The following is a 24644-nucleotide window of genomic DNA, read 5'->3' as shown; positions in this document are numbered from 1 at the left end:
CTCGACCCTGGAGGTGTGAGGCCACACTATGAACCAGTACACCACCGTTTCACACAATTCTAATCATCCATCCATCCATCCGTCCATATTTAACTGCTTACCCAAAGGTCAGGTAGCTAGGAACCCAATCTTCACCTTTCCCCAGCCACCATAACCAACTTAGGGATCCCAAGGCGTTCCCAGGCTAGTGTGGAGCTCTAAAACTATTCTAAACAAACTTCTCAAATAATTCGCTCCTACCACACAGGATGTTGTGCTTCCTGCCAATGTATAAATAGTTTAGAGGGCACCAACTGTAGGATTATAGAAGTATGGCAACATTTTCTAGCACATTCTAGCAAGAGTTCAGCACATTTTCAACACTGTTTCCCGTACAGATTTATCATGGTGGTGTTACTGTACCTGGGAGGGCAAGGTTGGGGGTTACAGGGTACGGTGCCGGTTTTGGGCCGAGATTTAGGGTTGCAGTAGGACGTGTTCACTTGGACTTGCTGATCCTTATAACACGCCGCCTTCGTTTTCATCTCACCTAAATGCCAGAGTAGGGGAACACCTTACCGTCTAAACATTTTACATATTTATAACATTACAAAAATACACAAGTGACACAAGAAACATGTGGCCATGATGATGACGATGATGATAATGCACAATTGGAGTGTAATAGATATTTAGGTCTACTTATAACTACTACTAACTACTACTAACTTATAAGTAATAAGTTATAAAGCTCATTTGAATGCAAGTCTCAAGTTATTATTTGCTTTTACATCCTTATTTTTATTTTACTTTATTTTGACCACTGTCCTTTCAAGCTCATATTTGGAGTCCACTATTATGCAGGTACCAATCTTGTTCAAACTGCAGGGCCCTGAGTAATTATAGGTTGCAGCAGGGGCCTACCCTTCTCATTTCCACTGATGTGATGGGAACGGAGGGACGTTTAAAGGAAATGACCCTAATTAAGGCACATCTAAGACACAGGAGGTCATTATTAGGTCAGTGACTTACTGAGGCAAGGGTAAATGTAACCTTTAAAATTCTATAGTCCCTTGGAGAACCCCATGTCCCGCAAACTTTAGTGATTTCCACCCTCTATGACACCCACTTCACTTTATAAAAGGCGGTTAATTGGTTAAAAAGAAAAAAGCTCCCTGACCAGGATTGAGAACCACTGCGAGAAACACTGGTATCAAGAGAACAATGCCAAGTGTGTGTGTGTTTGTACCTCCAGCACAAGTAGCGGAGCACTCTGAGCGAATCACAGCCCATGTGTATGTATGTTTGGGCTTGGATGCCTTCTCTGCCTTGCCTTTGGTTAGTGTGTATTCCCATCGTACACCAGGGTTCAAACCCTGCAGCAAGATCTGAAAACAGGAAATACAATAAATAAAGTGATATGTTTATTGTCTTCAAAGCTGGTAGAAATAAAGACAGGAATAAAACTCTACCTCTACTACTAGATATTCACTGGTGGGCCCTGTAGAGGTCAGACTCTCAATACCATTATAAGGCCGTTTATACTCAAAGACTGCTCCGGCAAAAGAGTAACGTCCAGGCCAGTCCACTTTCCAGTGACCGTTTAGATAATATTTCCTGTTTGTATTCCTTAAAGCAAGAAAAGATCTGGAAGAGTTTGACTCCACTACTTGAATGTTTCGGGCACCTGGTGGGATAGTGACTACTCCATAGTACTCTAAAACACAATCACAGGAAAAGCAAGGAAATATGATAATATACAGTAGTCACACTCTTCAATTTTAAATGATCACTGGCATATTAAACTTTTTTAGTGTACTGGTTTTACAATTAATGTAATGCTGTTTGGTGTACTGGCTTTATAACTGGTGTAATGCTGTTTAGTGTACTGGTTTTACAATTGGTGTAATGCTGTTTGGTGTACTGGTTTTACAGTTGGTGTAATGCTGTTTGGTGTACTGGTTTTACAGTTGGTGTAATGCTGTTTGGTGTACTGGTTTTACAGTTGGTGTAATGCTGTTTGGTGTACTGGTTTTACAATTGGTGTAATGCTGTTTGGTGTACTGGTTTTACAACTGGTGTAATGCTGTTTGGTGTACTGGTTTTACAATTGGTGTCATGCTGTTTGGTGTACTGGTTTTACAATTGGTGTAATGCTGTTTGGTGTACTGGTTTTACAACTGGTGTAATGCTGTTTGGTGTACTGGCTTCACAACTGGTGTAATGCTGTTTGGTGTACTGGTTTTACAGTTGGTGTAATGATATTTAGTGTGTATTGGATTTACGATTGGAATAGTGTTGCTTGGTGTATCGGCCTTTGTAGAGTTTGCAGGTAGAGTTTTTGCCATTGCAGACACTGCACATGTCCAGAACAGCTGTTGAACCCAGCTCTTGGTCACAACCCACTTTCTGCAGGAAACAGTGTTACGTATTTAACAAAACAACACCATAGTTTGATATACAGTACACCACATACATGATAGATTGATATAAAAACAAACCATAAATTACTATCACATAGTATGTACTGTAAACAGTATTGGTTTGTAGCAGTGTTGATATTTTGTTCTACTTAACTAAGTCTTAGGATGATGTCAGCTTGTTATTATCTTCTCATTAGACTATTAATTAACACTATAGTTAAAATAGAGTAAACGTACTACTGTCTGATGAACAATACTTTAATTACACCTTCATACTGGTTCTAAAAGCACGTTACCTCACACATGCCGTCAATACACACATCGCTGCTGTCTGGCGTACACCGTGTGCCGTCACGAACTTTGTTGGACAGTGCATAAAAGAAGTCGTAGCCCTCAGCAAAGCAGTAGAGTTTGCACACGTCCTGATCTGGGAGAGGAGAGAAAACATTCATGTACTGTACAGTAGCAAATGTGGTTTTGCATATAAGTCCTCACTAGGACATGTATAGGTGTGTGTGTGTGTGCATGTGTTTGTGTGTGTTTGCAAACACGCACCTTTGAACCGTGTGTAAGGTTTCCATTTGTAGTAATGGCCGCGGAAGGGCTTTGTGTTAAACTCAGCGCACTGAGCCGCTCTGAAGTCCACCACACTGGCAGGACAGTCGAAAGTGTTACACAGTTTATAGACGCGAGACACACCCTTACACACACTCCGTCCATCCTTACTGCTGTGGAAGCCAGACAAGTCAGATTAATGAGATGTTGTTAGAATATCAAGGTGTGTTTGTGTTTGTGTGCGTGTGTGTGTGTGTGTGAATACACACTCGTGGTGCTTGCACTGTCGCTCTCGGGACATCACGCCGCTCTCGCAGGTCCTGGAGCAGCTGGACCATTCAGACCACTCGGACCAGTGACCGTAACCTGGACGAGGAATTTCATCACCACGCTTCACACACTCCCCACGACGGCACCACTGGGAGAACACACACACACACACACACACACACACACACGTCATAACAGATTTGTTCGGATTAGCTGAGATGCTAAATTCTCACAGTTTAATTACATTTGGATGGTTTCACTAGTGTAAGAATTTTTAATTTACAGATTTTTAAACCATTGATTTGGAGTTAGTATTGCACTACATTTATTGAGATTCCAAGAACACCAACAACCTGCTGAGTTAGCCGTTAGCAAGTGCAATTACCATGGCATTTTAATCACTAGGAGCATTTTTATTCTAATTTACCAACACATTTCAGGTAAATGTTGATATTCCTGATTGTTTTATGTTGTTTCTGTGTTATTATACACACAGTAATGTCTTTGTGCTTGCTACTGTAGCTAGCTACATTACGATCAGTCCTTAGCTAGCTTTAGTCTCTTTTATCCTCAAGCGTTTACATTCCAAACTTAATATTTATTAACAAAAGGCTGACATTTAAATACCAAAACTTAAAAGAATATATTCTGATTTCTAATCTTTATTTAGCACAGAGCTAGCATCAGGTGTGATGTAAAGACATGCTGATTATTAACCGTTTTTATTTATTTATGATTTTTTAGCAATTCTTCAACCCATCTGTAAGGTAAATATTTTCGATATTTCAGTCTGATGTTCTGTCTTGTTAAGTGTTCATGGTTATGTGTCTGATTTAAACCATTTACCATTTCAGGGCCGCAGCTGGAGCCCTCGGCCGCCGGCATGAACTTGGTCTCGCATTTTCGCCCAGTGCGATGACACCACAGAGCCTTACAGATGTCCTGAGAAACACACGAACAAAAAAAAAAACGAGTAAAAAACGGAGATTACGCCTTAACTGTTACCATGTTATCACTCATCCAGTCTGGTTGGCTGTGAGCGGTAAGGACACTAACAGTAGACGATCGTACAACCATTCTCTCTAGTATAATACTCTAGTATTCTTGCTAAATATTCTTATTGTGTCTGAACTGTATCTTCTTTTTTCCCATTTCAGCCAAGTTGCCTTAAGACACGAAAACAATTGTTTAATTATTATAATCCCTGTACAATTTGTGGCATTTGCCTTTGAGCCAATACCAATAATGAAAGAAAAACAGATCTTGTCGGTGGAGTCGGGCTTTTCTTGCCCCCCGCAGCGTTCATCCTTACCCTAAGCTCAAGCCGATGTACAGACTTTCTCATTGGCAGTGTTCCAGTGTAAATAGAGCCGTATTTTCAAAATCGGTGTCGGCAGAGGACGGGGAAATCTGCACTTTTTGCACTTTTTATACATCCCAAAGGGCCTTGTCTTATTTTAGCCCTCTGGTTGGGACAAAACGTCTGGGTTCAGTGAGTTTATGAAGACGCAGACAACGCTAGCAGGTTGGGTTCCCAAAGTCTGACAGAAGCAAACAGTGTGTTTTCTTGCCTTTTTGAAACTGAGTGTGCAGAGTTTGGCTTTTTCTCCAAACTGCCACTTGCACTGAGTGTCGGTGTCATAGAGCTCGCCTGGAAGTTTCTCCGGATATTTGTATTCCTCCAACGCCTTCGGCTCATCCGAAAGACACGTGGCTTGAGCAGTGCTGATGGAACACACACACACACACACACACACACACACACACACACACAAGTCCTTGTAATTAAATAAAACCTTTCTATCAGAATACTAGCCTTATATACATATTTAGCTCTCTCTGGATCCTTCCTTCCCCTATCTTCTTATGTTATTTGTCCATCCATCCATGAATCCTTTCTTTCCAAATGAGCATCCATACTTCCATTCATCTGTCAATCATTTAATTACCAAATGTGTATATCCTTCCATTTATCTTTTAACCTGTCCCTCTATTTATTCAATAACCAGGACATTTAGCCATTGATAAGTTACAGTATCTGGGTGTCTTTCCATCCATCCATCCATCCATCCATCCATTTATCCAGTACATAAAATCTGTACATACTAACATCTATGTTAGTTTTCTCTTTCTGTCTTGTCTGTCCATCCATCCATCCATACATACATGCATACATACATACATACATACATACATACATACATACTGTACATCTATATGTATATGTACTATACATCCTTCTCTCCACTCATCCATCCTTCCATCCATACACCCTTTGTTAGATCATCTGTAATACCTTCCATTCTTCCAATAATCATCTGCATTACATCCATCCATCCATCCTTCCAGTTATTCCAATATCCAGGCCTACATTATTCTTCTATCTTTGTCTGTTTGTCCAACCATCTATCAATCAATCAATCCATCAAATCATCAGTCATGCCTTGCATTCATCTGTCACGGCACGCCAGGTGCCAAAACATGATCTTCCACGACTCCATTCCATACTCCGGTTCATTGTTTCGATTTTGCCGCCTCATTAACCGGCTCCAGCACACCTGTTACTCATTTCATTTACTACTCTGCTCTATTTAACTTGCACACAAACAACCACCCGTTGGCAGATTATTGTGTGTCTTAATGCCCAATTCTCCAGCGATTTCACCTGCCTTGCTACTCGGATTTTGACTCGCGCTTTGTTTTACGGATCACAGTTTTGCTTCTCGTCTTGGATTTTTGTTTGTTTGGATTTCTGGACAATGACCCCCACTCTCGCATCTCGACCACGAATACGGATCACGGACTCTGTTTGTCTTCACGGCTTCGACCCACGCATGCTCACCACCGCGACTCGTCTCCACGAAGCAAGCACAGCACCCCTGCTTTGCAGCCCGGCCAACGCTTGCCTCATCTTCACAAGGCAGTCAGGCACCCTCCTAGGATCTCATCAGCAGGATATTCAGCAAATCATGACCACACTTCACACGCAGACGCTGACCTCCATCACCAATAAGATCCAGCAACTGCACCTTATTGCATCTCCTGCTCCTCAGGCACCATCACCAGCACCCGTTACCCGCCATGGACCATGCCTTCCTGCACCACCCACATACGATGGCGACCCACTCACCTGCCGTTCCTTCCTATCTCAGTGTTCTCTTGTGCTCAAGCTCCAAGCCTCATCCTTCCCCACAGAACGTTCAAAGGTAGCCTACATAATTACTTTTCTTTCTGACAAAGAAATGAGGCGAGTGTTCGATCGCTCTTTTTCTGGATGACAGGTGGCTGGTCAACTTCTCAACCTATGTCAAGAGACTCGTTAAGTTCACGACTATGCCATCGATTTCAGGACTCTGGCACCCTCTTGTGGTTGGCATCATCAAGCACTTTACGAAACTTTCCTTCATGGACTGGCTGACTCTATTAAAGACAAGCTGGCTGCTCGAGACCTCCCTTCCACTCTTCAAGAGCTCACGGATCTCGCTACCCGCATCAATGCCCAAAAGTGCGATCACCTTGTCAAAGCCCACCAGCTGCCCTATACCCCGGCTTTTGCTCAAGTAACTATCCCAGACTTTACCAGGATTAAAACCCCACCCATGCAAATTGGCTGTACAAAGTAGAAAACGCCTTTCACTAAAGGAACGCCAACGCCGTCATGATGAAGGTTCCTGCTTCTACCGTGGCCAAGCGGGCCACTTGGTGCAATCCTGCACGTTAAAAGCCTGGGCCCCAGGTAATTCTGGGAGTACAAGGGGTCCTTGGGAGTACAATTCTTGATAACCTTGACCTACAACAATCAGTCCCATGTCATGAAAGCTCTCATAGACTCTGGAGCCGACCAAAACTTAATAGCAGCATCCACCATCAGCCACCTCAAGATCCCATCCCATTTACTCAGCCAGCCCCTCCTTCTCCCCAGCTAGTGCCAATTCTGGTGTTCCACATCTCTTCACTTCAGTTCATTGTTGAGGTGGACGCTTCCGAAACAGGTGTTGGAGCAGTCCTCTCCCAGAGATCTCCACAAGATAACAAACTTCACCCATGCTTGTTCTTCTCTCGCCGGCTAACACCCCCTAAACGCAATTACAACATCGGAGATCGTGAGCTCTTGGCAGTTAAGCTTGATTTAGAAGAGTGGAGACACTAGCTGGAGGGAGCCGAACACCTCTTTCTCGTCTGGACGGATCATAGAAACATTGAATATCTCAAGTCGGCTAAGAGACTGAATGCACGTCAGGCACGCTGGTCGCTGTTCTTTTCCAGGTTTAATTTTATGTTGTTGTACCGTCTGGGCTCTAAGAACACTAAACCCGATGCCCTGTCTTGACAATTCACCACCCCTCGGGACACACTTACTACAGAAACCATCCAATCATCCCAATGACTGGTGGCTGCTACTCGGCTGGAAGTAGAAAACCAAGTCCTGCAATCACTAGAGCATGAGCCAGGTCCTAGTAACGTCCATTTAGGGAAGCTCTTTGTCCCAGCTTCAGTCCGTCTTTCAGTATTAGAGTGGGGCCACAACTTAAAGTTAGCATGCCATTCAGGGGCTGCACGCACTCTCGCCCTACTACAGCAACGATTCTGGTGGCCATCCATCGCAGAAGACTTTGTGGCCGCATGCGACATATGCACCAGAAACAAGGCACCTAACCGTCCACCCGAGGGTCTACTCAAACCTCTCCCCATCCCCCACCGCCCATGGTCCCATATCGCTCTCGACTTTGTCACTGGGTTACCCTCCTCCAACAATAACACTTGTATACTCACCATAGTTGATCGTTTCTCCAAAGCCGCTCACTTTATTCCTCTACCCAAACTCCCTTCCGCCAATGAAACCGCCAGGCTCATGGTCAACCATGTATTTCGTTTCCATGGCCTCCCTTTAGACATAGTCTCAGACAGGGGTCCTTAATTTTCAGCCCAATTCTGGAAGGCTTTCTGCTAGCCTCTTGTCCGGTTTTCACCCTCAGAGCAACGGCCAGACCGAACGCGCCAATCAATAGCTTAAGAAGATCCTGAGATGCATGACTGCTCGGGACGCAGCTTCGTGTAGCTATTTCTTCCCACCTTCATCCTAAGGCTCCCTCAAGAACGCCAGGTGGCGTTCGTAGGGCAGGGGGGAACTGTTACGGCACGCCAGGTCACAGCCATCTGTCATGATCCCCCACGACTCCATTCCATACTCCAGTTCACTGTTTCAATTTTGCCGCCTCATTAACCGGCTTCAGCACACCTGTTACTCATTTCATTTACTACTCTGCTCTATTTAACTTGCACACAAACAACCACCCGTTGCCAGATTATTGTGTGCCTTAATGCCCAATTCTCCAGCGATTTCACCTGCCTTGCTACTCGGATATCGACTCATGCTTTGTTTTACGGATCACGGTTTTGCTTCTCGTCTTGGATTTTTGTTTGTTTGGACTTTAGGACAACGACTCTCACTCTCGCATCTCGACCACGAATTCGGATCACGGACTCTGTTTGTCTTCTTGGCTTTGACCCACGCATGCTCACCACCGCGATTCGTCTCCACGAAGCAAGCACAGCACCCCTGCTTTGCAGCCCAGCCAACACATGCCTCATCTTCACAAGGCAGTCAGCGCATTCAACAACACGCGCTCTGCACTTGGATCCACCACGCCCAACCGGACTGTAACATCTTCTACTCATGAATCAGTGTATGCAACCGTTATTTTGTCTGTCAATCCATCCATCTATTCATTGTGTGCATATATTCATCCATCACTTCTTACATTCATATCAGTAAATAAAATTTGTACAGATTCTACCATTGCTATTTTTATTCTTCTGTCTGTCCATTCATTTATACTTTCATACATATATCATTCTCTCTCTTCATCCCCCTGATTAATCCATCCATCCAACCATAAACCCATTGATACATCATCTGTATTACCTTCCATTCTTCCAAAAATCATCTGTAGATAAAACAGACAGTAGACTGTTTATTGATTTATGAGATTTATACATTGTTTTATCTGTCAAATGCATGTCCAACTATCAACAGCAATAAATGTAAATATAACTGGTTAAATTACTATAACAATGTGGGCAGTTAAACAGTAATCACTGGCCATCTGCTGTGGTTTAGGAGGTACTAGAAACACTTGAGAAAGTGACTTAGTTGTGCTAACCTTACCTCTGCGTTATCACACCTCACCGTCCCTGATTATTTTCCTATAACGGCACAGCAATGCACAGTTCATGAGGTCAAAACCAGCCATAAGACGTAAATAGTGTGCCAGATAAACACCAAAGATACACACATACACACACACACACACACACACACTAACAAGACTGGCGCTGATGAAATCATTCACTAAACCCAGTCCAGTCTGTGAAGGTGCTGATATTTCACACTTCTCTGGCGTGTTACTTTAAGCCCAGAGAGCTGAAACTGTCATTATATCATCATATCAGCGCGGTGGCCATATTGGCTCTGTTTCAGCGGGACACATCTGAAAATAGGGCCTTTAAAAAGATGATGACACGTCTAGACACCAGAGACAGCACAAGCGTTCAGTATTTAGATCTTACAGTAGCATCACGGTATGTGTATTTTGAATTTCTTCCTAAGTTCCGTTTATAATTTCATGAAAGAAAAGTCAGCGATAATGTAAGAGGCTGAGTACAAACTGATAAAGGCTTTAGAGAACGAAGGGTATGCGTACCTGAGGAAGCGTGTGAGATATTGTCGGCTGCAGGACGACCAGGAGAAAAGCCCGTTATCTCCCGCTAGTGTCGGGGACATGATGTTCCCTATGGACTTTTTACACACGTTCCCTTCACCGTCGTGGACCATACCAAAGCTAAAGAGATCGAAATAGTTTTAAATGGTTAATTATTTATGTTAAAACAGTACCTTTGTGAACACAATCTTACTTGTGTCCAGACTCGTGAGCGATGGTGAAGGCGAGTCCGAGCCCTGTGTCCTCATTAACGGTGCAGCTCCGGTATTTACTACACATCCCGCTTATGGGAGCGAAACCTGGAGGGAGAAACAATCATTTCTACCTGATCGTGTTTTATTCCCTGAGTATTTTATAATATGTCTTGCTTTATTTATGATTTTGAAACAATAAAGGAAAGAAAATAAAAAGAAAAAGAAAGAATGAATGCAAGAAAACAACTTTAAGAAGAAAGTACTACAGAAAAAAGGGAACTATTAAGAAGAAAGTATCAATTAATTATTAAATAATGTTTATGTAATGTAATGTTTTTGTTTTTTGTTTTTGCTACTTCTTATATAGTTTGCTTACTTATATATATATATATATATATATATATATATATATATATATATATATAATTGTATACAGTATATAAAGCTAACTGAGTATCTATCTATTACATTTTTAGTAATTCCCAGTGATTTCCTAAATCAGAAATCTTGCTCTCAGTAACACCTGCATGCTGAGAGAAAGAAAGTGTTTAGCGAAGTGAGCGAGAGGCTAAATGAAGCACAGCTGGCCTTTAATCTAGCTCTGACCTGACCCAGGTGTGAGAGCTTCACTTGCTCCCTCCTCTTACGCACTAGAGGTTTAAAAGAGGTTTTAATCACATGCCACGCCCTCAAACACCACAGACTTGCCAGGTGTCTTTGAAGTGGTGTCCGATGGCTAAAGTGTGCGGCTAACAGGTTAATACGGCTGGAGGGCTTACAGGGTCCAGGGCAATGTGCTTTGAAGCCGTAGGAGCGACGTTCTCACAGAAAAATACGAAAAAAGGAAAAAACAACGGAAGAACAAAAAAGGAAAAGGGACAAAATAAAAAGAGCAAATAAGGAAGTAAAGAACAGAAATAAGACAGAAAAAAAAGAAAAGAATTGGAAGAAGGAAGAAACAAAGAAAAATATAAACAAACAGAAACAAAAAAAATCTACTGCAACAATAATGAAAAAAAGAAAAGAAATGTATTAGAAAAAATAGAATGAATCAAGTAATAAAGCAAAATAAAAAACTGAGACGTGATTTTTGCAAAATAGTGAAAGACAAGAAAAGACAGAAAGAATCGACAGTAGCAATCAGTAGACAAAAAAGAAAGAAAGACGAAAGAACTGAAAAAAGAGAACTGAAGCAAACAAGGAATGAATGAAAGCAAGGAATAAATAAACAGAGGAACAAATAAAAATAAAAAAGAAACTAAAATAGAAAAAATGCAGAAAAAAAGAAAGAAAGAGTGGAAAAGTAAGAAACTGAGAAAGAAGAGATTAAAGCAAGAAAACAAAAACAATAGCGGTAAAACAGAAAGAAGAAAAAAGGAAGGAAAATATACAGATTAAAAGAAATTATTTGAAATTATTATTGAAAGAAAGAAAGTAAAGAGTGAGTGGATCTGGTCTCCCGTGTCGTACCCAGTGTGTCACACGGCTCATTCTTCCAGGAGCAGATGTCCAGGCCGGTCAGCAGGATGGCGTGATCATGGCGACGACCTTCACGCCCCGACAGAGCTGACTGCCACTGACAGAAACTGCTCAGAGTGTGATCAGCGTGATGATTAATCACCAAACCATCCTGAAAGGATGAGACAAAGAGAGAGAGAGAGAGAGAGAGAATGAAAAGGACAGAAAAGAGAGGAGTGTGTTGCTGGGGCTTAAGTGCAAAAAAAACCCAAACCCAGTGCAGGAGTTTTTCATCACCTGCTCTCCACTCAGTAGGATCAGTCCCACGATCACAACGTTAATGTCTCCTCCTATCGTCCTGTCTTTAAACAGTGTGGAGACCTGGATGAAGAAGAAAAAGGGAACGAAAGAATAGAAATAAGAAGACTGAAGGATTAGGAGAGAGGGATTAAAGGTAGACATAAAGACAAAAAAAGGAAAGACAGCTGGACAGATAGATGGATGTGTGAATGGATGAACGGATGAATGGTTGGATGGATGGATAAAGAAGCAGATGAATAACTGCACAGTCAGATGGATTGGTGGAAGAATGGAGAGAAACAGGTAGACAGAGACAAATTCAGCATGTTGTGGATGTGGTTAATATAGAATATAAAAAAAAGAGAAAACAATGGAAAGATACCGTACATAGGACTGGCCAGGTGAATAGATGGATGGATGGAAAAACATTAATAATTAATAAGGGAAAACATTAGAAATGTATTGGTGTTGTCAAAATGTGTTGGTCAAAATCAGAAAATAATGCCTTAAAAAATAAGCAAAGAGATGATGGATAGATGGAGAATGGATTGATGGGTGAACAAAAAAAATCACCAAAACAATGAACAAAGAAATGAATAAATAAACATGGGTGATAGATGGATTGCATTGGATAGATAGATATGTTTGTTAGTAAATGATTTTGATGGATGGATGGATGGATTGAAGGATAGATTTGACAGATTTGATGGATAAATACATGGATGGACAGATGTCTGTATGGATGACTGGATGCATTTGAAGGATGGATGTACGTGTGGACAGATGGAGAGACAGGATCACCATGTTGAGGACGGTGAGGACAAACGTGGTGACGTTCTCTTGTCTGTGATTCTCCATCATCTTCTGATCCACAACCACCAGCGTCTCCAAGTTGAGTTTGGGGTTAGAGCGTAGCATTGCTGCTCGCTTTTCTCTCGGAGCCGGTTTATACTCGTCAGAAAAAACGTAAACGTCTTCAGCGGGAGGCTGCGGCATATCTAAGAGAAAAAAAGAACTAAATCGTATGCAGAAAAGTGCTATTTCTACTTGTTTCCATGGTTACATTTCAACATGTTTAGGCATTAAACTAACGCACAACAAGCCAATCAGAATCGAGCATTTCTCCTCTTCATACAGAGCAATGTAACATAATGAAATAAATAAATAAATAAATAACATCCTTACATACATTTCTTCCTTCTTCCGCAGTAGTGTTGTTTCTGGTGTGGTCCATGCCGGTAGTCGCCATGGTGACTGTGACGGCGGTGACGCCGCTTGGCTCCGCCCGAGCGCTCCGGTGTGTGTGTGTTTATCCTGTAGAGGATGTGTGGATGGTGTTCGGGTGCTGCGGTGTAGTTCTCATTCTGCAACTGGTTCATGTGGAGGGGCTTCAAGAAGTAATCGGCCTCCTGGGTGCGAATCAGACCTGACTACACACACACACACACACACACAATTAATACAATGTATATTTATTCTAATATGGTTAGATGTTTTATTATCAGAATTAATACTGGAATCATTAAATCATTATTACCTTCACCCATGAGTGAGTGTGTGTGTGTGTGTGTGTGTGTGTGTGTGTGCATGCACACCCATAATCATATTACATAGACAGGTGTAAATAGCGGTTGTAAATACAGATCCGGACCTTACACACACACACACACACACATACACACGGCTGGGTGTCACTTCACGTGCAGCCTCTGGCACAAGCCTCTAACTCCTCATGCTAATTTCTCACGCTGAGCTAGCACCTTGCATTGCTACAGTAACGCTAGCTAAGACTGACCGCAGAACTCATCTCAGGTTAGCATACACAAGTAGAACATCGGCTTGTTCAGGATATTAAAACCTCTGCGGTGCTAGCCGCGCTATTTCAGGTCATTGACGACGTTTCTGATTTTATACGATTACCTCAGCGAGTGTGCTAACTTTGCTAACCTCCTTCGCTCTGATTAAACCGATTAAAGGGTCATCACGTCACATACCATTTTATCCCCCTCAGAATTCTGTCTTGTCTCTTCATCTGTGTTAAAATGTGTGTGTGTGTGTGTGTGTGTGTTTGTACTAAGTTATTGTATTTTTCTTCACTGTCTGTTTTCCTCAACAATTTCTTGTGTTTTTTTTTTTCAGTCTCAAAGCTAAAGCTGATAAAACGGGAGGCTCGCCTCGGGAAATTGTCATTGTATCATAAAGGATAATTTAACGTTACAACCAATGAGCAGGTCAGGTTTTAACAGCTTTAGCTTTACATTTAGGCATTTGGCAGATGCTCTTATCCAGAGTGATTTAAATTTTTATCTCATTACACATCTGAGCAGTTGAGGATTAAGGGCCTTACTCAAGAGCCCAACAGCGGCAACTTGGTGGTTGTGGGGTTTGAACCTGGGATCTTCTGAACCGTAGTCTGATGCCTTAACCACTGAGCTATCCCTGAGAGAGTTTTTGCGAAAGTTCTTGTGAGATCACACACAACTTGGCTGAAACACAGACACTTCACAGGGGGGCCGAGACTGGAGTCACAACGACAATCCTAATTAACATTCCAGTGGAACATCTCGCAAGTCAGATGTTTTTACTACGCACACACACATACACACGACACGCACTAGCTTTTCTAAAGTTACTGGAGAACCAAAGGTCTACCATCATGAATATATCCTAAAGCAGTGTTTCCCACTGGGTGTGGGCCGTATGCTATCCTTTATGGGCCGTAAGTAATGGTACTGCAGGTGGAACACGAGAGGTCATTTACGACAAATAAATAAAAATCTAAATAAAAATTCCATGGTGCATCTTTTATCACAGTGAGGTGGACAACTTGATGCACAGTTTTTTTTTTACCCTTTACTTTGTAGCTTGAATACATGAATGTTGAAAATGACATCATGACAGACCTGGTGGCACCTCTATCACTGGGACTGAGAGGTAGAAAAATATGAGCCAAGCCTCCTTCGTTGGGACTGATAGGTAGACAAAACATGTAAGCCACGCCTCCCTTAGCGGCACTGACAGGTGAGAAATATGCAATATGTAAATGTAAACATAGGCTACGCCTCCTACAGTGGGACTGACAGCTCTCAAATGTCCAGGATGTGATGAAAGCCAGAGTTTTAGGGACCGTACCAACTGCAGTAACAACATTTATCTCCAGATAATAAAGAGAAATGATAAACATAAACGCGGATGGGTGTGTTTCAGGTCCACATGTTATAGGAACATGTCATTATGGAATCAATCATCAGAGCCGCTCTTCAGTTAGTGTAAGATGGTGATATACGTCCATTGGAAATGTTTACTGACAATTGAACTGAAATTTAACAGAGTATTAACAAAACACTTTAAATTGTTAAGCTGCTAAACTAAACTAAACTGACGATTATAAACAAAATGATGCCCATCCACCATAATAAATCACAAGTTACGACTTCCTGAATCATTATTATTTGAGTTTCTATGATGATGCTAAGTGTCCGGGTTTCTATGCTAACTTTGAAAAGGAATGCTAGCAAACGACATAGTGATGCACTGTATGATTATCATTGTTAAATTAAAATTCTCCATCCAGTGATGACTGGCATTACAATATGCTTCTCGTCATGTGGAAAGTACAAACAGCCTCGCTGAGGAATTGGAAAGGGAGAGCCGGGGAAGCTCTGTGTCTCTCGGGCCTCACAGAGGAGTCTCTGTCGTCCAGGAAACGCGCGCTGACCCAGAATTTATGTGGTTTGAAGGAATTTGATGAAAATGTCATGAGAAATCGGATGGCTCTGAATTTTTTTTGGTATCCCATCATCTGAAAGAGTCGCACTACTCACCATTCCGTCGCACGTCGATAACGCCACTGTAGAGTTGACGTTTGACCTCAGTGACCCTTGATAGAAGCAGAAATCCTCTCCAGGGAAGGTCTCCAGCTTCTCTGTGCCATTGTCACCCAGAGTTTGGACGGTAAACCCCGGAGCGAGGAGACCGGAGGAGGGACGCAGCTCCATGTGGAAGCTCTGTCCGAGACCCTGGAGACGAAAGTGCGCCATAGTAGTGTGGTCAATCCGGTGATGCTCCAGCGAGCGTTTCCTGCGGTGAGGATGAGCGACGGCGTGGGAAATGTAGCGACCGTGACGGTCTACTTCGTATGGAGCCACGATCTCATACTCTGTAACACAATCACACAACTGAGTCACACCCATGAAGAAGAAAAGATGGTAGTAATAAAAAGGGCTTCATTTACGGCATTTAAAGACAGATTGGGTGTTTACGTGTGTAAGTGGTGAGGTATGATATCAGAGCTGAAGCTATTCATGAAGGAGACCGTAATCTGTTTTTGTTCCTGGATACTTCAGAAGTCTGTTCAGAGGAGGCGCACTAAACACTAAAAATATCAAGATGGTGGTCCAAGAATCCAGCCTGGGTGGGACAGACGCCCTTCCTGTCTCCCCTGTCAGTCACAGAGACACGTCCGTCTTTCAACTCCTGCACACAGAGCAGTTACCAGTTTCTAGTTTCACTACTTTGTTGCCAAATCAGTCGGCGTGTGATTGAGAGGAGTGGGCGTCAGGACCGTTAACACTATCCTGTCCTCCGTCCGAGTCAACAAGAAGGAAGTGAAATGGAAGAGGATGAATGGGTGACTAAATAAACAGATTTAGGGATACAGAATGTGTGTGTGTTGTGAAAGAAAAGACCTGAACAGCAAAGAAAGAAAAAAAATATAAGGGCAGAAAATTTATGTGATAGAATGGAAGATAAGGAAATAAGTGAAAAACAAAAACAAAGGAAAGCAAAGAAGAAATAAAGAAAGAAGGAAGAAATGCATAGAAATAGGTATGGAATGAAAGAAAGAAGGGAGAGTGGTTAATGTATATAAGATGAATGAAAGGAAAATAAAAATAGTGATAAATGTCTATAAGAGAAAGAAAAAAAGAAAGAAATGTTTGGGGAGGATTGGAGGGCTGGATAAGCAGATTCAGTGGAGAAGAATCAGTCAAGAGACAGCAGAGTGGGCGGGGTTTTAGAAGTTTCTCACAATTTCTCTGCACTTTCTCAGATTCTACGCAGCAGTTTAAAGTGTTTTTTAAAGAAAAACAGAAACTTAGTACAGAAGTACAGCTGCTTTGTTTCCTACGCTGCCTCTGCTGGTTCACTTTGGTATTGCTGTACGCCAATACAGCCTGTTATTTCTGAGGTTACAACAATTTTGCTTATGTGACATAAAAAGCAATTCTTAGTTTTCGTGCTCACAGTGACAAAAGGAAACAAGCTATGTGGTGGAAACTAGCTACATCAAAATGTTTCACACAAATTCGTGTTTATGTACGTAACTGCCGAGCTCTCACCTGTGTTTGAAGGTAACCGGAGAGATTCCAGCAGTGAGGGAGAACTGGATTCGGTGACCTAAAACAAACAAACAAACAAACAAACAAACAAACAAACAAACAAAGATTTTAACTAAATTTACCAGTTAACAATCAGTGTTGTGCCATTGCAGTAAATTAACAAACAAACTGATGAATCTCGACTATTTTTCTCCAACAGCAGCAACGGTTACATTGTACTTTTTTCCATGTATAGTTGCACTGCACGCATGTGAAACAATTTGTCACTTACACTATAGCGGCTATAAAGAACCGTTCCCTCAGCAGATACTTTTTTATTTCTCTTGTAATATTAATAAAATGAAGAAAAAAAAACAGCTTTTGTTTGAAAACATTGTTTTCCTGAAGAAATGTTTTTCTCCGACACTGGACACTCCTTCTGTAAATCTAACATAAACATATCTTTCTGTCTCATCAGTGATTTAACAATTTTTAAAAAATGATTCAATTCTTTCATGAAATTTTAATCTGAACCTAGGATAAATAATTTTAATGCTGTTTAAGGAAAATAAATTTTACATTCATTCTAGACCACTTTATCCTGTACACAGGGTCGCAGGAGACCTATAAAGCATGAGGCAGGGTACACCCTGGACAGGGTGCCAATCCACCACAGGACACACACACATACATTCACAGCAATTTGGGAATCTGTATGTCTTTGGACTGTGGGAGGAAACCAGAGTACCTGGAAGAAACCCCCTAAGTGCAGGGAGAACATGCAAACTCTACACAGACAGACCCAGAGGTGGGAATCGAACCCACAACCTTGTGTCTCCTTGCAACAAAACTGTAGCTTAATTTGGAAATAATGAACAAACATACACAAATTTTTAACACAAATATTTTTTAAAAAGTTCAAATTCTTTATTTGAAACAGCGTAAGGAATTGCAAGTGATGATAATTCGTTGATGTAAAATTATTTCGATAGAGTGCATCATGATACAGAAATTACATTTATGACGTCATTACATCTAAGAGCATCAATCACCTGTGTGTGCTTTTTAAGGTCTAATGAGAATGAATTGAAAAAATATATATATCAACAGGCTATAAAATAAAATACTGACCTGACATGTGATTCCTATTTTTGTTTTGCTCACCTCGAGACATGACACACTGAGAATAAACACAAACAGCAGTGCGGTGCAGCGCGCGCCTCTCTGAGCCATCTCCTCCCAGGATTCAACACCAGAAGCGCACCCGCGCCTCGGACCCCCGGCACTCTGAGCACTGCAGGGGGTCTCCGGTCCTATCAGTCGTGCACTGCAGGGGGTCTCCGGTCCTATCAGTCGTGCACTGCAGGGGGTCTCCGGTCCTATCAGTCGTGCACTGCAGGGGGTCTCCGGTCCTATCAGTCGTGCACTGCAGGGGGTCTCCGGTCCTGCATCACCACCGGGTCTGAGTCGGAGTTATTCCTCTGTAACGGCATCAGAGCGCCAGGCGCGCGCGGGTGCGAAGAAAACCATCTGCAGCGCTGCAAAGCGGGAGACGCATCCCTCAGTCTCTCTCTCTCTGACTGTGTGTGTGTGTGTGTTTGGGAAGGGGGGGGGGGGGGGGGGGAATGTCTGCATGCTCGCACACACCCACAAACCCATGAACACATCCTAAATTAGAATATCGTTTCTCTAATAACCAAATGCGCGACATCAGCGTTTCAAACAGCCTTCACTGTCCTGTTCATGGGATTTCTTTCTGTCTGTCTGTTTTGCACTTCCTCATCCACTATGAGTATTTGCACCATCCATACAGTAACTTATGCTCATCATTGCACCACTGTTTATTTCAGCATGAACTGTTTAGTTCATGCAGAACTCATACATTTACATACTGTATGCATATCATGTTACATCTTCTAGACTTGACTATTTACTGCACAATGTTCATTGGCCTCTGCTTTGCACAATGACAATAAAGTTGAATCTGATCTAATCTAATAATAAAGGATCCATGTTCACAATTAAAAATAAATAAATTATGCAAAACCAGTGCGAGAATAAATTAATCATGTGTAAGAATCACACAAATTAGGTGAATCGTGACAAAGAAGCACTCTAAACATAAAGAATCCTGTATCAAAAACCACATATCACATAAAAGTAAATTAAGTAAAACAAAGGCTTGGGATGAATGATGGAAATAAGCATGTGTGAAAGTAACTGAATCGTCTATGAAAGAGTCACTGGCAAAAAAAACCATAAGAGTAAAAAAATTAAAATGTATGAATGTGGGAGAAAATAAAATAAAATTAGATTAACCCTGCACAAAAGAAAAGTTAATCAGTGTGAGAATAAATAAATCAAGTGATTCATAAGAAAGAAGCGCTCTAAACAAAAACAACCCTAAAAACATAATAATAATAATAATAATAATAGTAATAACACATAAATATAAGATAAATAAAACATATAATGTAAATAAGCATGCGAAAATAAATTATTTGTGTATAAAAGAATCACATAAAAACAATATATGTGAAAAAATAAAATGAATGTTGGGAGGGGAATAATATGAAATTAGATTAATCTTTTCTAAAAGAGCCTCATTAGAGAAAGAGAAATCACTTGAAAGAATCATATGTGAAAATTAATCATATGTAAAATAAGCAAATGTAAAAAAAATTATCAGTTACACATAAAAGTATCTCATGAGAATATAAATGAGTCAAATGTAAAAGCTTAACAAAGAAGTGGGTTAAAGTAGAACAAATAAAATAAATTTCAATTCAAATTTTGTCACGTATACACACAGTATGATAAGCAGTGAAACGCTTATACGACTGTTCGTGACCCAAAAGAGTAAAGATGAAATAGAATAAAAAGGTAAGAAGAGGCAATAGAAAAAGAATGTACAATATAAAATATTTGATCCTATAAAAAATTATATGTAAAAGAATCACATGTGAATCAAAATGAGTCATGTGTAAAATAATCACACATTAACATCCATGAATCATTTTAAAGAATCACATTTAAAAGGTGAATCATGTGAAAGAATCATGTATAAATATAAATGAGTTGTGTATAAAGAAAGAATTAGCTCCATGTAAAAAATAAACACATCACATGTTAAAGAATCATATGTGAAAGTGAACAAATCATGTGAATCACATGTGATAGTGAGTGAATTATGAGTAAGACTCATATGTAAAAATAATCTATTTATGTAAAAGAATCACGTGTGACAAGAAGTGAATTATTTGTAAAAGGACCATGTTCTTTAACAACAACAAAAAAGAATCATTCAGTATGTGTGTCATACACACTCGCTCCGCGACCGGCATTAGGACCCGGAAGTAGTACGGTCGCAACACAGGAAGCATAAAAGGAGACAAGATGTCGCATCACACCGCTCAGTCATTGAGTTTCGCCCATGTTGTTCCAGGCTGTCCGTTCGTCAAATCGTGAGTACTCACTTTCTTGGGTCTGCTTTCCGATTCGAGTGTGTGTTTATAGGACGCGGGTTAAATTTGTGTTTTTCCCTTGCTCCCCTTGTGTGAGAGTCCTTAGACCAAATCGCGTGGTTATCCTGCCCACTCGCTTACCTCCGCGTTTGGGTTTACCATCCACGCTACAACGGGCTAACTGCTAAGTGCTAAGTCTTCCGATCATTCCGGTTAGTTCGTGACAGAATGACTGAGCCAACAGCGGTAAACCCAGCGGGGTATGCGCGCCTCTGCGACGTGGTAGATCAGCACGCCGCGCTAATTAATCAGCTAAACGGAGAGCTCGCTACTCTTCGCCGGAGCGTCCAAGACGTCGCGGCCTTGCGCCGCGAGGTGGCGGAGCTTCGGCAGGAGAACGCGGCACTTCGCAAGGCGGTTGATAGCGCGGCTAACCGGCCTCCCGTCGCGGCAGCCGCAGCGCCGCCTCCCCCCCCACTTTCTCCAACCTCGGACGTCTTCATCGCTCTACCGGACAAATGGGATGGCACGGACGGGAGATGCAGTGTGTTTCTAACTGCTATCGACCTAGTGTTTGAGTTTAATGCCACCAAATACTCCACTGATCGATTGCGCATTGCTCTCCTTGTCTCATTGCTATCCGGGCAGGCAGCTGAGTGGGCCACGGCGGTTCTTCGCTCCGATTCAGACACCGCGCATTCATACAACGAGTTCACCAAACAATTGAAACTTACCTTTGAACATCCAGCAGGAGAGGTGGAGAACGATACCAAGCTATACCATCTGCGGCAGGGAGGTTCGTCCGTGAGCCGTTACACGGCGAAGTTTCGCACGCTCGCTGTCCAAACCACCTGGGGAGACTCCGCCCTCCGGACGACCTACTACGAGGGGCTGGCGTCTCGCATCAAAGACGAACTCGCGGGACGAGAGTTGCCTGCAACGCTGGAGGGTCTTATTCAACTAGCACTCCGAATTGACCAACGCCTGCTCTCTCGCCCCAAGCCAGCACCCCGAACCCTGCCGCCGGCCACGCCCTCTTTTTCATCCATCACGTCACGTTCACCTTCCTTTTCTCCTCACGTTCCAGCACCTGAAGCCCGACCTACATGTAACCCCGTCATCACTGGAACCGTCGGATCTCCACCACCCGCCGTGGTTGACACGGGAGCCGGGGAACCCATGCAAGTAGGACGCGCCTCCTTGACCGCTGCAGAACGGGAACGACGATTTAGGGAGGGGCTCTGTGCATACTGTGGGTCCGCCGCGCATCATCGAGCCATCTGCCCTTTGCGCCCGGGAAACGCTCAGACCCGGTGAGGAACGAGAGCAACTCACCGGGTCATCTCCAACTCTCCCCGATCACCACCAACACATCCCGTCTCTCGGTACGAGTACATCTCCAGTTTGGCCACAAACGAGTCGGAAGTACCGCGTTTATCGATTCCGGTGCCGCAGGTAACTTCATTGACTCTGCTTATGCCAAAAGATTGGGGATTAAACTTGAGGCGTTATCCCAGCCGGTTCGGATCACCTCGGTGGACGGTCGACCCCTAACATCCAGCCCCATCACCACCCAGACTCAACCCATCACCCTGGTCATTGGTACGCATCAAGAACAGGTTCAGTTCCATCTCACCACCATCTCCTCACCACCCATCATCCTCGGACATCCCTGGCTGCTTCAGCATGACCCTCTCATATCCTGGACCCAGAATCGGATTCTCCAATGGGGGCCGACCTGCTCCGAACTTTGCATACCAGCACCGGCTGGGACGTGCTCTAGGGAGTCCGAGGCCCCCGACGTCGACACCAACGCCATTCCCCCCGCCTACCGGGACCTGGCGGAAGTGTTTTGCAAGAGACGCGCCACCCACCTTCCGCCTCATCGCCCTTACGATCTGGCGATTGACCTTCAGCCAGGCTCCGTACCTCCCCGCGGCCATCTCTATTCCCTCTCCGCCACCGAAACGCAGGCGATGGAGGAATATGTGTCGAACGCCCTTCGTCAAGGCACCATCAGACCCTCCGCCTCGCCCGCCGCCGCGGGGTTCTTCTTTGTGAAAAAGAAAGGAGGTGAACTTCGCCCATGTGTCGACTATCGGGGGCTAAATAACATCACCATTAAGAATCGACATCCGCTGCCTCTTACCAACTCCGCCCTGGACGCTCTCTCTGGTGCCACCATTTTTACAAAGTTGGACCTTCGGAGCGCCTACAACTTGGTGCGCATCAGGGAGGGCGATGAGTGGAAGACGGCATTCATCACTCCCACGGGACACTACGAAAGTCTGGTTATCCCCTTCGGCCTCTGCAACGCCCCCGCCGCTTTTCAACATTTCATTAACGATGTTCTCAGGGACATGCTCGGGCGGTGGGCATTTGCATACCTAGACGACATCCTCATCTACTCACGTACAGTGGAAGAACATATCCAGCACGTCAGGGCGGTATTAAAGAGATTGCGCGCCCATCAACTGTACTGTAAGTTGGAGAAGTGCGCTTTTCACGAGCGCTCCACCACGTTCCTGGGCTTTGTCATCTCGCCCCAGGGTGTGGCCATGGACCCGCAGAAACTTGAAGTTGTGCGTCATTGGCCCCTACCCAAGACCCTTAAGCAACTTCAACGGTTTCTCGGGTTTGCGAACTTCTATCGTCGCTTTATCCGGGACTACAGTACGGTTGCCGCACCCCTTACCGCCATGACCCGCCCATCATCTCGCCCTTTCAGCCTCAACTCCACCGCACTATCCGCTTTCCAGAAACTCTGTCACCTCTTCACCACCGCTCCCATTCTCCTCCATCCAGATGCAAACAAACCATTCGTTGTGGAGGTGGACGCCTCAGATGTGGGTGCTGGGGCTGTTCTCTCCCAGCGAGGCCCAGATCAGAAACTACATCCCTGTAGTTTTTTCTCCAGAAAATTTGACCCCACTCAGCAGCGATACGGAGTAGGGGACCGCGAACTGCTGGCCATAAAGTGGGCTCTGGAGGAATGGCGTCACTGGCTCCAGGGCGCCAGTGAGCCGTTCATGATCTGGACAGATCACCAGAACCTTATCTCCATACGCAACCTCAAACAACTTAATCCGAGGCAGGCGCGGTGGGCGTTATTTTTTGAACATTATAATTTCCATCTGTCATACCGTCCGGGGTCTAAAAACACCAAGGCAGACGCCCTCTCCCGACAGCATGAGGAAAACGTCACCCGGGCGGAACCCGCGCCTGTCCTCCCTCCATCAAGGATCATCGCACCCCTCCGTTGGGACTTGGAAACGAGGGTCCGCCAGGCGCAGGCCACGGAGAACGAACCGGCAGGCGTGCCGCCTGGACGTCTCTACGTGCCATCGTCCATGAAGAGCGAAGTCATGCAGTGGGGCCACACCTCACCTCTCGCTGGACACCCAGGCAGCCGACGCTCACTCCAGTTCATCCAGCGCGCTTTCTGGTGGCCCTCTATGACCCGGGACGTCGAGGAGTTCGTCCAGGCGTGCCCAGTGTGCGCCAGGGCAAAGGAGACCAACCAGCCGACTCCGGGGGAACTCCAGCCTCTCCCCGTTCCTCGCCGGCCCTGGTCGCACATTGCCGTTGATTTCATCACGGGCCTGCCGAACTCAGAAGGAAAAAACACCATCCTGACCATCATCGACCGTTTCTCCAAAGCTGTGCACCTGGTGGCCCTCACCGGACTCCCGTCAGCCAAAAACACTGCGGAGCTGATACTAGAGCACGTAGTCCGTCTGCATGGGTTCCCCAAGGACATCGTCTCGGACAGAGGGCCCCAATTCACTGCCAGATTCTGGAGGGCCTTCTGCCGTCTGATCCAGACCACCTGTAGTTTATCTTCTGGGTACCATCCCCAGACTAATGGTCAGACGGAGCGGGCCAACCAACAACTGGAGCGCTATCTGAGATGCTTCGTCGCCGATCGCCAGCGCTCCTGGGCTCGCTACCTCTTATGGGC

At 43.8% G+C, this 24644-nt stretch overlaps 1 protein-coding gene across 2 annotated transcripts in view; it reads right to left on the bottom strand.

The window, feature by feature from the left end:
* LOC128520378 (A disintegrin and metalloproteinase with thrombospondin motifs 16) overlaps positions 1-18715 on the bottom strand; it is a 22532-nt gene extending 3817 nt beyond the window's left edge. The window contains exons 1-18 of one of the 2 annotated variants that reach the window (XM_053494593.1): positions 18384-18715; positions 17241-17298; positions 15726-16060; positions 13091-13331; positions 12703-12899; positions 11899-11982; positions 11614-11773; positions 10143-10248; positions 9932-10069; positions 4799-4952; positions 4074-4169; positions 3227-3375; positions 2958-3130; positions 2699-2829; positions 2265-2388; positions 1452-1696; positions 1229-1367; positions 403-529 (exon numbers count right to left, since the gene is read on the bottom strand). In XM_053494593.1, coding sequence (XP_053350568.1) covers positions 403-529; positions 1229-1367; positions 1452-1696; positions 2265-2388; positions 2699-2829; positions 2958-3130; positions 3227-3375; positions 4074-4169; positions 4799-4952; positions 9932-10069; positions 10143-10248; positions 11614-11773; positions 11899-11982; positions 12703-12899; positions 13091-13331; positions 15726-16060; positions 17241-17298; positions 18384-18452 — 2726 coding nt within the window. In that variant the 5' untranslated portion in view covers positions 18453-18715. The remainder of the gene's footprint in view (positions 1-402; positions 530-1228; positions 1368-1451; positions 1697-2264; positions 2389-2698; positions 2830-2957; positions 3131-3226; positions 3376-4073; positions 4170-4798; positions 4953-9931; positions 10070-10142; positions 10249-11613; positions 11774-11898; positions 11983-12702; positions 12900-13090; positions 13332-15725; positions 16061-17240; positions 17299-18383) is intronic. The other variant, XM_053494594.1, reaches the window with a different exon arrangement.
* Positions 18716-24644: the final 5929 nt, after the last annotated feature.

This window comes from Clarias gariepinus, chromosome 4 (assembly GCF_024256425.1).
Source record: "Clarias gariepinus isolate MV-2021 ecotype Netherlands chromosome 4, CGAR_prim_01v2, whole genome shotgun sequence".
NCBI lineage: Eukaryota > Metazoa > Chordata > Actinopteri > Siluriformes > Clariidae > Clarias > Clarias gariepinus.
The sequence above is the reverse complement of the archived record's forward strand: the minus strand, read 5'-3'. Positions and strand labels throughout refer to the sequence as shown.